Consider the following 17674-nt stretch of genomic DNA (forward strand, 5'->3'; position numbering starts at 1 on the left):
CACACACACACACACACAGGCACGCCCGCACGCTCTCTCTCTCTCACACACACACACACACACACACACACACACACACACACACACACACACACACACACACACACACACACACACACACACACACACACACACACGAGCAGGAGTAATCAGATGTCCTGATGGCTAGAGTAGGATACTATTGGACCAGACGAGCGGCGGCGTGTGTTTGGGAGCGCGCCGCGCCGTCCCGCGACTCCGCAGTGACGTCGGGACGGGAGGCTGCACTTGTAATTCACATCAGATCAAGTTTGATAAACGCAGCCCTCTGCCCCAATTGGACGGCCCGGTCCACAATAACCGCTCCTCTACCACCATCTTTACACAAGTGTGTGTCTGTGTGCAGTGTGTATCTGCGGTGTGTGCAGCGCAGTGTGTGTGTGTGTGTGTGCATGTGTGTGTGTGAAGTGTGTACCGCGGTGCGGTAGCTGTTTGGCACATCGACAGCCGCGACCACCACCACATCTGGTCGCCTCCTTGCGCATCAGATCGTGTTCTCCATGGTCCTCTCACGGCCGGTTCGGTGAGGAGTTGATTCGAGCCGAGGGGGATGAAGATGCTGACCCGCGTCCGGGCGGCGGTGCTGCTCTGCTTGTGTTTCTGGGACGAAGCTCTCGCCGGATTCCCCAATCAAATCAACATCGGTAAGTTTCATTCCTGACTCCCGACTGCTGCATTTTTTTTTGGTGCCTTTATTTGACATTTTTTTCCTACAAGTGTCCGCCGACCACGTCGCGGCATTTCTATATCTATACATTTATGTCTTAATATTCCCTCGCCAACTTCACTTGTGGATGTGAAGTAGGCTGGAAGGACGGTCACGGTGCGGTATTATGAACGTTCGTGTCAGGTCCGCCGGGTCCATGGTGGACGACTTGTTCGGTCGAGTGGAGGAGGACTCCTTCGGTCCTTCGGTCTGATTCGCTTATCATTGCATTCATTCCTCATTGTGTTGCATTGCTTTACGGCGAGCGAATAAACGCAGGTATTTCTAACCTAGCGCCAACGTTAAAGCCAAATCCGCGGTGACATGTCGCTGCCACCCAACAACTAGTTGAAGCCCTAACGGCGCGGTGTCCTCCCCGGTGCAGGCGGGCTGTTCCTGCGCGCCACGGTCCAGGAGCACAGCGCGTTCCGCTTCTCCGTGCAGCTGTACAACACCAACCAGAACGCCACGGAGAAGCCCTTCCACCTCAACTACAACGTGGACAACCTCGAGTCCTCCAACAGCTTCTCCGTCACGCACGCATGTGAGTCCAAATAACGCTAAGCACGCTTTCTTTTGGATGACATGATTGATTGATTGATTGATTGATTGATTGATTGATTGATTGATTGATTGACACACACACACACACACACACACACACACACACACACACACACACACACACACACAACACACACAACACACAACACACACACACACACACACCCAACACACAACACACACACAAGCAGGTTTGGGTTATAACGACAATAGAGACGGGTCATTAAGGAGCAGGTAGGGGTTAGGGGTCATCTTGCTCTAGGACGCCTACAGGTGGACTGAGGTCATTGGGAATTGAACCCAGAACCTCTGGGCTGGGAGTACGACACAGAGACACCTGGGCGATCTGTGGTTGGTCTCTGGTCTCCATTACAGGAAAAGCAATCGGAAATGTTCAGTCTGTCATATGGACACCTTTCTGCCTGTCTATCTGTCTGCCTTTCTGTCTGTCCACCTGTCTTCTTCTCCCTCTGCCTGTCTGCCAGTCTGTCCGCCTGTGTACCTGTCTGCCTCTCTGTCGGTCTGTCAGAGGGACTTGTCTCTGAGGAACCTGTGGTTCTGGCGCGGGCCGACTGGGTGGTCCTGTTGAATACCAATCCTCCTCTTCTCCCTCCTCCTCTTCCTCCTCCTCCTCCTCCTCCTCCTCTTCCTCCTGGGAGCGTACTGCGTCAGCCCCACGGGCTGGGGAGCACCGTGGGTTAGGGGCTCGGTTCGGCCTGATGAATGTCCTTAATGTTTCACCTGGGGACTGGAGAGTGGAGGGCCATCTGTCGGCTGTTAAGATGACACTCACAGCCTTTTACAAGCTTTTAACGCTTTTATGCTCTCATGCGTTTTAACAAGAAGATCTGATCTGAGACCCCGGACTCGTCCTCAGAGGAACCCTGTAGACCGCGCAGGTGGAAGTAGACCCAGTTCTAGAACCAGATCTACACCACGCAGGTGGAACTAGACCCAGTTCCAGAACCAGATCTAGACCGCGGACGTTGACCTAGACCCAGTTCTAGACGGTGGACCTAGACCCAGTTCTAGACAGCGCAGGTGGACCTACACCCAGTTCTAGACCGTGGACCTAGACCCAGTTCTAGACCGTGGACCTAGACCCAGTTCTAGACCGCGCAAGTGGACCTTGACCCAGTTCTAGACCGTGGACCTAGACCCAGTTCTAGACCGCGGGCGTTGACCTAGAGTCTAGGTCAACCTAGAGTCTAGGTCAACGTTCGTGAGTCTAGAACTGGGACTAGGTCCTAGACCTAGGTCAAGGTGGTCTCTAACCTTTAGGATTCTGTTGTCCCCAGTTGGTGGTTACCGTGACAGCGAGGTCATAAGGTCAGCTCTGCTGCTCCTGGGTCATGTGACGTCTTCTTAGAGGACTGACTCGTTCAGCGCTCGGCAACAGCAGAGTGTTGTTGGCCTGTTACACAACGCCACCCACCTGACAACACTGGTACGCTGTAGTAACGACATGTTCTCACTGGGACTACAGTACTGTACTGCATACTGCTGTGATACTACAGTACAGTACTGCATACTGCTGTGGAACTACAGTACAGTACTGCATACTGCTCTGGAACTACAGTACAGTACTGCATACTGCTGTGGAACTACAGTACAGTACTGCATACTGCTGTAGTATTACAATACAGTACCGCATACTGCTGCTACTACTACAGTACAGTACTGCTGTGATACTACAATACAGTACTGCTGTTGTGCTACAAACAAAGGACTGCATACTGCTGTGGTACCACAACACAGTACTGCGTCTTGCGTACTCCCCAACGCTGTGGTACCGCGATGGAATACTGCTCTGTAACGCAGTAGTACTAGAAAACACTACAATACAGCATTGCCTCGTATGACACATGAGTGAGGAACCAGGGGGAACCATGAGGAACCAGCCCCCCCCCTGTCATCTGCCAGCTCACTGGTGACCATGGGTCAACCACGCTGAACCGGGCCAGGCCGGCTGGCTCAGCACATCAAGGGGGAGTGCCTGATAGGAATCGATCGCTATTGGCAGATCAATCAATGAGCAGCCGGAAGGGCTGAGAGCCCGGCCGTGTCCTACATCCCATTCATCTGCTCCTCTTCATCCTGCGCTTTGTCCTCCTCTCCTCACCTCCTCCTCTTCTTTTGCCTCCTCTTTTTTTCTCTTCCTCCCTTCCTCCTAATCCCCCTTACCTCCTACAATTCATCAAATTCTCCCCCTTCTCCCCTACCATTGCTTCTCCTCCTCTCTCCTCTCTTGACTGCTTCTCTCTCTTCCCCTCCTCTCCTCTCTCTCTCTCTCCCTCTTCTCCCCTCTCTCTTCCCCTCCTCTCCTCTCTCTTTCTCCCTCCTCCCCCTCTCTCTACCCCTCTTTTTCTCTCTTCCTCTCTCCCCCCTCTCCTCTCTCTCCTCCCCCTCTCCTCTCTCTCCTTCCCCTCTCCTCTCTCTTCCCCTCTCCTCTCCCTCATCCCCCTCCTCTCCTCTCTCTCCCCCTCCCCTCTCTCCTCTCTCTCCCCCTCCCCTCTCTCTCCCCCTCCCCTCTCCCCTCTCTCTCTCCCCCTCCCCTCTCTCCTCCAACAGGGAGTGATGTTCTTTATAAATCCCGTGCCCAGTCAGTGTGCAGCCGGGAGCAGAGCTCTAAGAGCTTCAGCACGGTGGAGGGTGGACGGTCTTAATGAAGCTAGCGGAGGCTATGTATAGCAGCTGTGTTGTCCTAACCTCCCCTGCAGATCGATGGTGACCGTTCACCTAGTGGGAATGTTGATCGGGTTCTGAGGTGGTCGTTATCGTACCTGTAGCCCCGCTGTAGTCGTAGAGTAGCTACTGTAGTTCTCTGTGTATGTATATTGCTACTTTTGTACGGTAGGACTAATGCTACTATAGTGCCACTGTAGGACTGATGCTACTATAGTCCTACGGTAGGACTAATGCTACTATAGTGCTACAGTAGGACTAATGCTACTATAGTGCTACAGTAGGACTAATGCTACTATAGTCCTACAGTAGGACTGGTTCTACTATAGCCCTACAGTAGGACTAATGCTACTATAGTGCTACAGTAGGACTAATGCTACTATAGTGCTACAGTAGGACTAATGCTACTATAGTGCTACAGTAGGACTAATGCTACTCAAGCCCTACAGTAGGACTGGTTCTACTATAGCCCTACAGTAGGACTAATGCTACTATAGTGCTACTGTAGGACTAATGCTACTCAAGCCCTACAGTAGGACTAATGCTACTATAGTGCTACTGTAGGACTAATGCTACTCAAGCCCTACAGTAGGACTGGTTCTACTATAGCCCTACAGTAGGACTAATGCTACTATAGTGCTACTGTAGGACTAATGCTACTCAAGCCCTACAGTAGGACTAATGCTACTATAGTGCTACAATAGGACTGGTTCTACTATAGCCCACCGTAGGACTGAGGCTAACACAGTCCTACGGTAGGTCTGTGCGGCTGCTTGCCTCAGCCATGGAGGGGTTGAGTTCATCCATGCAGAAGTAGAGAAGGCTGATCCATGGCGGGCTGGAGGTCAAAGACACGGCCCACTGACCCCATGGAGATGGAGAGGACAAGTCCTCTGCACTGAAGTAGTGAGGAAAAGTACTCAGTACTGAAGTAGTGAGAAAAAGTATTCTAGTACTTTGCCCGGGAACATGTTCATACTCTGTGGTGATTTAAAAAGCAGTTTGTGCTGAAACACGTTTTGCTGAATATGTTTTGTTATAATATATATAATATCCTGTTATATAATATTGGATACACGAGCATTTGAGTCATAACTGGGTCTCTTAGACTTTAACATTAGTGAAAGTATTTCACAGCCTTCCTGACACAATACTGCAACTTTTAGGAAAATTGGAAAAAGAATGTGGGTCAACCTTCCAGTGCTCGACTTATTGGCATCACACACGCTGCTGGAGTTTGGGTGTTCTGGTTAGAGTTAGGTGTTCTCTTTAGAGTAGGGTTAGAGTTAGGAGTTCTAGTTAGAGTAGGGTTAGAGTAGGGTTAGAGTTAGGAGTTCTAGTTAGGAGCTCTAGTTAGGAGTTCTAGTTAGAGTATGACAACGACGCACCGGTTAAGTCATCAACTAAGAGACGTGATCAGGGTGTGAGGTCACGTGATCAGGGTGTGGGGTCACCCGATCAGGGTGTGAGGTCATAGGTCACGTGATCAGGATTTGAGGCCATAGGTCACATGATCAGGGTGTGAGGTCACAGGTTGGTCAGGGTGGTTTCCGGGGCTACCGGACCCTGACGTACAGTGAAACTCTTCCTCACGGTATCCCTGTCTTCCTCGGTGCAACCACTGATGATGTTGTGAGACAGCTCCATATGAACAAATATATATATCCCTGTTACAACGTCAATCCAGGAATATCCATACATGTTCAGTCCACATGTATCGACTGTTTGTCAGCAGAAGGAGGGGAAGCAGAGCTGTGGTCCATAAACCTGTCCATGTACATCTGCTGTCTGTAGCGTTCAAGTATTCAACGCGCTCAGGAACAACCTTGAGTCCATCACGAGCTGACACGCGCCTCCGTCACATGGCCCGGGGGACGTGACATCACAGCGTTATTATTATATCAGGGTTATACGTGACACATCAAACAGGAAGGTGTCCGGGGCGCGGCCCGTCACGTGTGTCAACATGGATTCAAAAGATGGCAGTGAAGGGAGCGGGCAGACCCCGCCCACCATAGAGAACACGCTAAGCATGTCAGATTACCTTGGAGAACACGCTAAGCACGTCAGACTACCTTAGAGAACATGCTAAGCACGTCAGACTACCTTGGAGAACACGCTAAGCACGTCCGACTACCTTGAAGAACACGCTAAGCACGTCAGAACTCTAAGCACGTCAGACTACCTTAGAGAACACACTAAGCACGTCAGACTACCTAAGAGAACACGCTAAGCACGTCAGACTACCTTAGAGAACACGCTAAGCACGTCCGACTACCTTGAAGAACACGCTAAGCACGTCAGAATGCTAAGCACGTCAGACTACCTTAGAGAACGCACTAAGCACGTCAGACTACCTTAGAGAACACGCTAAGCACATCCGACTACCTTGAAGAACACGCTAAGCACGTCAGAACGCTAAGCACGTCAGACTACCTTAGAGAACACACTAAGCACTTGTAGGCAGCGCACCTGGTTGGCTCTTCTCCTATCGCTCTCTGCTTCCTCTCTCTTTTCCAACCTCTCTCTCTTCTTCCTCCTCTCTCTTTTCCAGCCCCATCTCTCTCTCTCTCTCTCTCTCTCTCTCTCTCTCTCTCTCTCTCTCTCTCTCTCTCTCTCTCTCTCTCTCTCTCTCTCTCTCTCTCTCTCTCTCTCTCTCTCTCTCTCTCTCTCTCTCTCTCTCTCTCTCTCTCTCTCTCTCTCTCTCTCAGAGAGACCCAGGGAATATGTCTTCCTCACCCAGGAGACGGGTCCTGTGTGTGGGGGGGACGAGGGCCTTGTGAGTGTCTGCCGTCCTGTCTCTTTGGTTGACCTCCCCAGCGTGACGAGCACCCCCTCTCGCCGTCGTCACGGCGATGTCTCCGGTCGCCGTGACGAACAGAGAGCTGTGAACACACACACAAGTCCTTTCACATTAAGAGTCTGAAATGATCTCCTAATATTATGGGACATCTCTGTTTGGACAAGAACTTGTTTTTTAAAGAGCAAAAAATGTATACCATTAATCATAAACATAATTAATATTTACGGTCTTAAAATTATCTTTTGCAATAGGTCCTGATTCACGATTAAACATCTTCCCCTGGAACTTTGCGTGCAATTCAGATGAGGGGGATTTGTTAAGGCTGGGATTAAGATTATTTGCACAGATAATAATTCTACAGTCCTGCTGGAAGGTCAGGCCAGACCAGCCAGGTAGAACCACCAAGAGGGGTTCTGTCTGCTGCGTCTGACCCCGGCCAGCTGAGGGTCTGCACGGTGGAGGGATGTGTTCGATCCTGGTTAGTGGGGGGCCAGAAATGATGAACGGTTGTGAGCTGTGTGAGGGTTGGTGGTGGGTCGGGGTGAGGTGTGGTTAGCCCTGGTGGGGAGTTGTAGTCAGTGGTGGTGGTCAGTGGTGGTTGGTGGTGGTTAGTGTTGCTGAGTTGTGATGACTGCTGGTTAGGTGTGCTGAGTGCTGGTTAGTTGTAGTAAGTGGTGGCGGTGAGTGGTGGAGGTTAGTTGTGAGTAAGGTTGAGGGGTGGTGAGTGCTGAGTTGTGGATTGTTGTAACTCATGGTGCTGAGTGCCAGTGAGTGCTGGTTAGTTGTGCTGAGTTATGCTGAGTGGTGGTTAGTGGTGCTGAGCTGTGGTTTGTTGTGGCGAGGCGCCGCCCGGCGATGGGGGCTAGGAGGAGGGTGTCATGCCTGCGCTGTCTCCCAGCGTGTTGTAGAGACGTCAGCGGGTTAGCAGATGATAATGGAGCCTGACAGCCAGGCATGAAGCTGCACTGACGCTGCGACAAAGGGCTGAGAACACACTTACAGCCAGGATACAACACACTTACAACAAGGATACAACACGCTTACAACAAGGATACAACACACTTACAACAAGGATACAACACGCTTCCAACAAGGATACAACACGCTTCCAACAAGGATACAACACGCTTCCAACCAGGATACAACACACTTACAGCCAGGATACAACACACTTACAACCAGGATACAACACACTTACAACAAGGATACAACACACTTACAACCAGGATACAACACACTTACAACAAGGATACAACATGCTTACAACCAGGATACAACACACTTACAACAAGGATACAACACACTTGAAACCAGGATACAACACGCTTACAACACGCTTACAACCAGGATAGAACACGATTACAACAATAATACAACACACTTACAACCAGGATACAGCACACTTACAACAAGGATACAACATACTTACAACCAGGATACAACACACTTACAACCAGGATACAACACACTTACAACAAGGATACAACACACTTACAACCAGGATACAACACACTTACAAGCCGGATACACCACACTTACAACAAGGATACAACACACTTACAACCAGGATACAACACACTTACAAGCCGGATACACCACAGTTCCAGCCAGGATACACCACAGTTACAACCAGGACCTAACAGTTACAATCAGGTAACAACTCAGTTGCAACCAGGATACAACACACTTACAACCAGGATGCGACACAGTTACAACCAGGATACACCACAGTTACAACCAGGATACACCACACTTACAACCAGGATACAACACACTTACAACTCACATACGGATAAAACAGGATCCGAAACCAGCTTAGACTGGCCCTTCCCACTCTGAGAAGATGGAAGAGTAGATTCCTTCGCTCTATGAAGAGCTCTGTGTGTGTTGGGGTTTCTGTGTAAAGTGTTTGTTTGTTTCCGTGTAAAGTGTGTGTCTCTATGTTCAGCGCATGTTCCTACATTGTGTCTCTATACAAAGTGTGTGTTGGATGTTTAGCGGTTCTATTGAACATTGAAATGTCAAAGTGTTACACTTCTATTGCCTCAGGCCCTGAGAGAGAGAGAGAGAGAGAGAGAGAGAGAGAGAGAGAGAGAGAGAGAGAGAGAGAGAGAGAGAGAGAGAGAGAGAGAGAGAGAGAGAGAGAGAGAGAGAGAGAGAGAACAACCATCCATGTAAAGAAGAGGCAACACACAATCATCCATGCATGCAGGGACCTCCCCCCAGCCTGCAGGGCCGTAGTCTAGAAGAGGGGACAGAGCAGTGGATCATGTGATGTCCGGATAGACCCCTGTCCCTACCTCAGGGTTTAACCTGGGGGGGGGGGGGGGGGGGGGGGGGGGGATCAACTCAGCATCACGCCCCACCGAGGGAATCGAGTGTTAGACAGTGGGAGCTGAGTCACTGCTGCTAATACCGCGAGACCATTGTGTCATTAAGCTCCAAAGGGTTTCATTACAAGAGTGGTTTTGTGTACATTGTGTACTCTGAAACACTTCAACGTACACAATGTAAACATCTAACCGATTTAGCGCATTCCATTAGTGTGGTTAAATATATTCACAGACTCTCCCAATGACTAATTAGTATTTTTAGAATCTATTTATTTAATGGTACTAATCGGTCTCGTTTATTTTGTTGCACAATCACAGTTTCTGAAACAAAAAGCTTCGAAAAGGGCTATACAGAGAAAATCCAATGACTATTCCCTGTTGGATCATTTACCACACACTAATATGAAAGCTTCTTACATTGAGTTCAGATCCATGTCATTGAGGATCAGCTAGGGGTTAGACAGTGAACACAGATCCATGTCATTGAATAGCAGGTAGGGGTTAGATATTGGGTTCAGGTCCATGTCATTGAGGAGCAGGTAGGGGTTAGACAGTACAGAGACAGGTCATTAAGGAGCAGGTAGGGGTTAGACAGTACAGAGACAGGTCATTAAGGAGCAGGTAGGGGTAAGACACTACAGACAGGTCATTAGGGAGCAGGTAGGGGTTAGACAGTATAGAGACGGGTCATTGAGGAGCAGGTAGGGGTTAGACAGTACAGACAGGTCATTAAGGAGCAGGTAGGGGTTAGACAGTACAGAGACAGGTCATTAAGGAGCAGGTAGGGGTTAGACAGTACAGAGACAGGTCATTAAGGAGCAGGTAGGGGTTGGACAGTACAGAGACAGGTCATTAAGGAGCAGGTAGGGGTTAGACAGTACAGAGACAGGTCATTAAGGAGCAGGTAGGGGTTAGACAGTACAGAGACAGGTCATTAAGGAGCAGGTAGGGGTTAGACAGTACAGAGACAGGTCATTAAGGAGCAGGTAGGGGTCCGACAGTACAGAATCAGCTGATGTAGAAGTAGGATCTGAGCTAGAGGTAGGAGTGGACATCAGGCTTGATTCAGCCTCCCGCCATACCTGCACTTACACAGCCCAGTGAGGCTGGACACCTAGGGTCTGACTTCTGAGTTCACTTTTTATGGACAAAACTGTTTTTGGCCTTGAGGCCGAGATTACCATACAAGCAGATTAGAGAAAATGTTAATACGGAGTCAATAGGATATTCATGAGGGCCTTATCAGCATGGAGCTTCAACCGTTACGCTGGCAGAACAATCGTTGCTGCTCGACCTGCGACGCAGCTCTGTGTCTGAGTTACAACTAGGTCCTAGGTGACTAGAGTGTTAGGATAAGGGGCTAGTATCTAGATGACTAGGGTGTGAACCTAGGTGACTAGGGGGTTAGGATAAGGGGGTAGTACCTAGGTGACTAGGGTGTTAGGATAAGGGGCTAGTACCTAGGTGACTAGGGTGTGTGGATAAGGGGGTAGTACCTAGGTGACTAGGGTATTAGGATAAGGGGCTAGTACCTAGGTGACTAGGGTGTGTGGATAAGGGGCTAGTACCTAGGTGACTAGCGTTCGTGGATAAGGTGCTAGAACCTAGGTGACTAGGGTTCGTGGATAAGGTGCTAGGACCTAGGTGACTAGCGTTCGTGGATAAGGTGCTAGGACCTAGGTGACTAGCGTTCGTGGATAAGGTGCTAGGACCTCGGTGACTAGCGTTCGTGGATAAGGTGCTAGGACCTAGGTGACTAGGGTATGTGTGTTGGATAAGGTGCCAGTAACTAGGTGATTAGTCTTTTGATAAGGGCCTGGTACCTAGGTGATTCGTTTTGGTAAGCTGGTAGTACCTAGGCGACCACGGAGCGTGGATAAGGAAGGACTAGGCCACCAGGACCGGAGGACAGAGAGACGTTCTCTCTCTCGTTAGGATTCAGGGCGGTGAGGGGGTCGCAGCCCCCAGGGTCACCCCGGCTGGCTCAGAATACAGCGAGGCAGAGACTCGGGCAGACTGCTGCGTACATACTGAGGAGCCTGGGAGAGGAGGGAGGGAGGGAGGAGGGAGGGGGGAGGAGAGACAGAGACGGAGATTCTTATGCAACCTGTTACTGCGCGTGCTCGCGCTCCAAAGGCTGGTGCGGTGAGCGTGAGGGAGAGGAGCAGCGGAGATGATGGGGAGGAGGTGGAGGAGCTCCTCTCTGTTGTGATCCTGGTGTCTCGGCAGCGTCGCGCCGCGCGGCGCTGCTTAGTATTCCGGTTGATTCCGCGGGAGCGATGGAGGGGAAACGTTCTATAGAGCCTCTCTCCTCTCCGGCAGTAAAGTAAATGAAGCCTGTCGCCGCGGCGACCGCATCCAGACGCATTCCCCCCTTTTTCCCAGAGTTCCCTCTGCCTGCTCAGGCCCGGGCCTGTCATGTCATTAGTCCCAGAGGAGAGGGTAACCTTGGGAACCAAATTCCACGAGGACAATCTCGGGACGGGTGGTTGTGTCGGTACCGTCAGGACGGGTCCGTTCTGTCGGTTCTCCTCTGGGCAGGAGGAACCCCTGGAGCGGGAACCGGCCGGAATGCTGACCGAGCATCGGGGGCTGTGAGGATGTGATGCGTCCACCATGTCTCATAACGTAGCGTCTTGCTAGCGCCGCTACCCAGCCTAGCGTTAAATCATTTGTTCTGGCGTGCTCCTCTCGGGGCAAGAGTTGGGGGGGGGGGGGGGGGGGGGGGGGGGGGGGGGGCTATAGGAGGTTTTTTAGAGATACAAATTAAACCCAGAGAGTGACATAAAAATGTGAGGCTCTGGTTTGCTCCACTGGCTATAATTTAATTATATCATAGCCTAGCTAGCAGGGAAAGGAGCAGCAGAGTTTTAGCCGCTTCGACAGACACGTGAATGACGTAAACCTGACATTTGCAGGACATGAGGGTGAATAAACACTGATAAACACCAGCCTTTACTCTAAACCACTTATAGCCCGCCATGAATATATTCATACAGTATACATGCTGGATGCTTTGCATTCCATTAAAGCTGTGTACAGAGTACTAGTCGGAGTGCTGAGGGTCTGGGAGAGCTGCTGGATGAATCTTTTATGTCCCAGCTCAGCCTGGAATCCATTGGCCGGCTGCTCAGGCTCTGGTCCAGCATTACCTCCACCTGATCGGTCCAGCTGGTCCAGCATTATCTCCCCCTGATTGGTCCAGCTGGTCCAGCATTATCTTTCCACCTGATTGGTCCAGTATTATCTCCCCCTGATTGGTCCAGCTGGTCTAAACATGATCTCCACCTGATTGGTCCATCATTAGCGTCCCCTGATTGGTCCAGTAGGTCTGCTGCGTAATAGATAATAATGCATGTTTTTCTTTTTATTATTCTACATTAAACATATCTGGGCTATATTTAGCCTTTCCTGCTACATTTAGCTGTTAGATATTCACACATTGTACATTTAGCAAATTTGTTTTGTGTAATACAGTTATCTATATCTGTGTCTAAATGTGTAGCTGAGGCGCTACCAATAGCTCCGTCTACGAGCTTAGCCTTTAGCAAGTAGCTAAAGGCTACTTGGTTGCAGGTGTTAGCGCTGTGTTTAGCTTCATCTGTAGCTGTAGCCATTAGCGGCACTTTGAGCATGAGCTACTCACCTCAGGGAGCTCTGAGGACCCGGGTGGGGCCACGGCGTGTCGTTAGGGTGTCGTTAGGGTGTCGTTAGCGTGTCGTTAGCGTGTCGTTAGCGTGTCGTTAGCGTGTCTCTAACCTCTCCGTCTCCCGCCTCTCCCAGTCTGCTCCCAGTTCGCGCGGGGCGTGTACGCCATCTTCGGCTTCTACGACAGGAAGTCGATGAACACGCTGACGTCGTTCTGCGGCGCGCTGCACACGTCGTTCATCACGCCCAGCTTCCCCACCGACGCTGACGTGCAGTTCGTCATCCAGATGCGTCCCGGGCTGCGGGGGGCCGTGCTCAGCCTGCTGGCCCACTACAAGTGGGAGAAGTTCGTCTACCTCTACGACACCGACAGAGGTACGCACACACACACACACACACGCACACACCGACAGAGGTACGCGCGCACACACACGCGCGTGCGCGACCGACAGAGGTACGCGCGCACACATACACGCGCGCGCGCGAACACACACACACACGCGAACACACACACAAACACACACACACGCGAACACACACACAAACACACCGACAGAGGTACGCACACACACGTACATGAAGACCCGAAAGAGGTAAACACACACACACACACACACACCGACCGACAGAGGTACACACACACACGAACACTGACTGAGGTAAACACACACACACACACACACACATGTATGACACCGACAGATGTGAACACGCACCCACAAATACACAGCGACAGAGGCACGCGCACGCACACACACACACACACACACACACACACACACACACACACACACACACACACACACACACACACACACACACACACACACCTGTAGAACAGCAACAGAGGTACAGACACATACACACACAATGCAAGGCTATGCTATCCTGTCATTGTGTTCCTCTAATCCGGCTCTGAGGGGTTAATAGGGGGCGACGCTGCCTGAGCTCTGAGGAGCAGCTCCTTCTGTTGGAGGAGGAGATCCACGAGGTGAACCCTGGGGGCAGTGGGCAGAGGGGGTAGCAAGGAGAGAGGAGTGGGGGGGAGAGGAACGAGGGGAGGAGGAGATAGGAGAGAGGGGAGGAGAGAGAAAAGGATAGAGGGAAGAGGAGTGGGGAGGAGAGAGTAGAGGAGGAGAGGAAGGAGGAGAAAAGATAGGGGAGAGGGGGGGGAGAGGAAAAAGGGGAAGAGAGAGGCAGTTGGGACTGGAGGAAAGAGGGGAGGAGAAGTGAGGAGTGAGGGGAGGAGAGGAGTTGGAGAGAGGGTGGAGGGAGAACGGAGATAGTTAAGGAGCGGAGGAGAGGAGTAGAAAAGGAGTAAGAAGGGAATAGGAGTGAGGAGAGAAGGGGGTGGGGGGGGGGGGGTAAGGAGTGAGGCGGGTGAGATCCCCTTCTATCCGTCTCCAAGGTGGACATCACTCAGATCTGTCCGGCGCCAAACCTCCGGGCAGCGTCCGCCCACGTTAGATCAATATTATCCTACATTAAATATCAGATATCAGACATCGTCTAAATACTCTTTCACAAACAGCGACCGCTCCTTATTTACTTATGTAATAACATTTCTCCGTGTTATTCCGATCTATTTGTAATAGTTAGTTTCTCAGCTCCTCTTTCAGGAACCCAGTCCGGCCCCCTCAAAAGTATTTTTAAACCATCGACCATTTCTAGGACAGTGTCTCTTTTTTCATCTCGACTGGCTCACTTTCATAAATATAATGAAATAATATATGCATATATATCTTCACATAATTAGTGTTATATCTGCGCTTTCGGAGGCCGTTTCATCCGCGGTCCACCGCTCGGCTTCAGAGAGCTCAGCCGGCACGTCTCCTGGAGTTTGAACAGGGCTTTGTTTCAGACCCTCTATCTGAGGGGGCCGGGGCTGGAGATAAGGCCGGGCTTAAGATAAGGCTCCTGCTCCACGGCTCTCGTTAAAGGGAGGCTGGAGGGAGGTTGTGTTTGATCAGCGGTGTCGTGACCTCATTAAAGCGGCCTGGGTGTCGGGCTGAAGCCTCGCGAGAGGCCGGGCCGCGGGAGGTTCAGGGGGAGGCGGTCTGCTCCTTTAAGACTTACTGCATTAAGAAGACAGTATCAAAATAAATACTAGTGTTGGGTTTACCTCGTAATACGACTTGTGCTGCGTTCACCTGATAAGACAGACACATAATACTGTGTTTACCTTCTAATACATACACAGTACTGTGTTTACCTGATAATACTACACAGTACTGTGTTTACCTGATAATACTACACAGTACTTTGTTTACCTCCAGCCCTACAAAGCTCCTCTGGCCTCCATCTCCCCTCTCTCCTCCCATCTCTATCTCCTCTCCTCCCTCCCTCTCTCTCCTCTCTCCTCCTCCCTCTCTCTCCTCTCTCCTCCTCCCTCTATCTCCTCTCCTCCCTCCCTCTCTCTCCTCCTCCCTCCCTCTCTCTCCTCCTCCCTCCCTCTCTCCTCCTCCCTCTCTCTCCTCTCTCCTCCTCCCTCTATCTCCTCTCTCCCTCTATCTCCTCTCCTCCTCCCTCTATCTCCTCTCCTCTCTCCCTCTATCTCCTCTTTCCTCCCATCTCTATCTCCTCTCTCCTCCTCTATCTCCTCTCTCCTCCCTCCCTCTATCTCCTCTCCTCGCTCCCTCTATCTCCTCTCCTCCACCAGCCTCTATCTCCTCTCTCCTCCTCTATCTCCTCTCTCCCTCTATCTCCTCTCTCCTCCCATCTCTATCTCCTCTCCTCTCTCCCTCTATCTCCTCTCTCCTCCCATCTCTATCTCCTCTCCTCTCTCCCTCTATCTCTTCTCCTCTCTCCTTCCATCTCTATCTCCTCTCCTCTCTCCTCCTCTATCTCCTCTCCTCTCTCCCTCTATCTCCTCTCTCCTCCCATCTCTATCTCCTCTCCTCCTCCCTCCCTCTATCTCCTCTCCTCCTCCAGCCTCTATCTCCCCTCTCCTCCTGGTCTCCGTATCCGTAGCGCACGTCCACTGGATGAATAAATGATGAAGACCTCTGGTTGTTCTCTTGTCCGGGTCTGTGGACGGCAGATGATTGATGCAGGAGGACAGGCATTGTCTGTTGCAGAGGAGAGACGTGACTCCTCTCCTGCTCACGGCCCCTGCTTACAGATGTTCAGACATCATGTTCCACCTCACGGAGACAAGTGCTTTCTCCCTGGTGGCGTCTATCCATACAATACGCTATCCACACAGTCCACACAATACGCTATTCACTCACTACTCTATCCACTCTGTACGCCATCCACACAGTACTCTCTCCCTGGTGTACTCTATCCACACAGGACGCTATTCACACAGTACTCTATTCCTACAATACGCTATTCACACAGTACTCTATTCCTACAATACGCTATCCACACAGTACTGTATCCATACAATACTCTATCCACACAGTACTCTTTCCTGGTGTACTCTCTTTATACAGCACGCTATCCATACAGTACTCTGTCCCTAAGGTACTCATCATACACAGTGAACCGCACAGAGAGTGAATTCAACACGTACACCTGGACATACTGACCGATCAGTATGTCCAGCGTGTAGCTCTGATCAGAGAGTTGTTCTGGACCAGGTCTCTCTCTCTCTCTCTCTCTCTCTCTCTCTCTACCCAACTCTCTCCCCCCATATCTCCCCTCTCTCTCTCCCTCTCTCAGAAAGCAGCTTAAATAAATAACTGCTATCTCTTCCCCGTGGTCAGGATTCAAAGGAGCCGAGAGCAGGAATGTTTGAACTACTTCTTATGCTCTGGTTTTACTGTCGACTGCTAGGTCACTTGATTTACTGTATGTAGTTAATACCTTTCCAGTTTCAAATCACGGTTGTAAATTAAAACAGATGTACTACTACTAAGAGTATTAACTCAATTCATATTTCAGTACTATGTGTTCCCTACAGCGTTCCGCCCTGTTTGTGTTAGCTAGACAAATCTAAAACTAAGACTTGGAACAGATCCTTATCCGTGCTGCCACAACACAATGGCGTACAGCCTCCTCTCCCCTCGCTAGGGCCAAGGATGAGCTGGAGGAAGCATTGGCATTGAGCCGGTAATCAAAGTGAGGGAAGGAGTGATTAACTGTGGAGCGCTAAAGCTCTTCACCCAGCAGGGGCCTGGTGAACACACAGGGGGAGGGCGGGGGGGGCGGGGCGCGGGGGGGGGGGGTGTCAATGGAAGATACCTCAACCCGACCTGCTCATTAATGAACTCTTAAATTATAATCTGATAATGCATCACGGGAAGTCGCTTTGCATAAGAGCATCTGCTAATTGACTAAATTGTAAGTGGGTAGAGAGACAGGAAGAGGGCGAGACAGAGAGGGGGAGAGAGAGAGAGAGAGAGAGAGAGAGAGAGAGAGAGAGACGGAGACAGAGGGGGGGGGAGGGAGAGAGAGAGAGAGAGAGAGAGAGAGAGAGAGAGAGAGAGAGAGAGAGAGACAGAGAGACAGAGAGACAGAGACAGAGCGGACACACACAGACAGACAACGCGACAGAGACAGAGAAACGGACAGACAGAGAGAGAAAATACATGGTTCTCACGCCTCTCTCCAGAGTGGCTCACTGAATTCAGACACACGGCATTAGGGAGCGGGTAGGGGTTAGAGGTCATCTTGCTCCAGGAGGCCCACAGTGGACCCTTTGGGCTGGTAGTCTGACCCCGGACCACTGGAGCGTCCCTGGTCTCTCTGGTTCTCTTCAGAAGGTCCCCTGGTACAGACAGAGGGTGCAACCGAATAATACTAAGCATATACTATTTCTGTACTACTATTTCTGTGTCTACTACTGGACCGTTAATGTAGTACGTTCTACAGCTATGCGTAGAACGCCTCCGAACGCGTCCGAACGCTTCCGAACACCACCGGATGTTTGGAGATCACGTATTTCCCCTC

General features: G+C 50.8%; 1 protein-coding gene across 5 annotated transcripts in view; it reads left to right on the plus strand.

The window, feature by feature from the left end:
* The first annotated feature begins 252 nt into the window (after window positions 1–252).
* Window positions 253–17674, plus strand: part of gria3a (glutamate receptor, ionotropic, AMPA 3a) — a 61294-nt gene continuing 43872 nt past the window's right edge. For all 5 annotated transcript variants that reach the window (XR_003977255.1, XR_003977256.1, XM_030360268.1 and 2 more), the window contains exons 1-3: window positions 253–683; window positions 1131–1289; window positions 12914–13153. Coding sequence is in view for 3 of the 5 variants with exons in the window: in XM_030360268.1 (XP_030216128.1) it covers window positions 590–683; window positions 1131–1289; window positions 12914–13153 (493 nt within the window). In the remaining 2 variants the exon portion in view is untranslated. The remainder of the gene's footprint in view (window positions 684–1130; window positions 1290–12913; window positions 13154–17674) is intronic.

Source organism: Gadus morhua, chromosome 7, assembly GCF_902167405.1.
Source record: "Gadus morhua chromosome 7, gadMor3.0, whole genome shotgun sequence".
In the NCBI taxonomy this organism is placed as follows: domain Eukaryota; kingdom Metazoa; phylum Chordata; class Actinopteri; order Gadiformes; family Gadidae; genus Gadus; species Gadus morhua.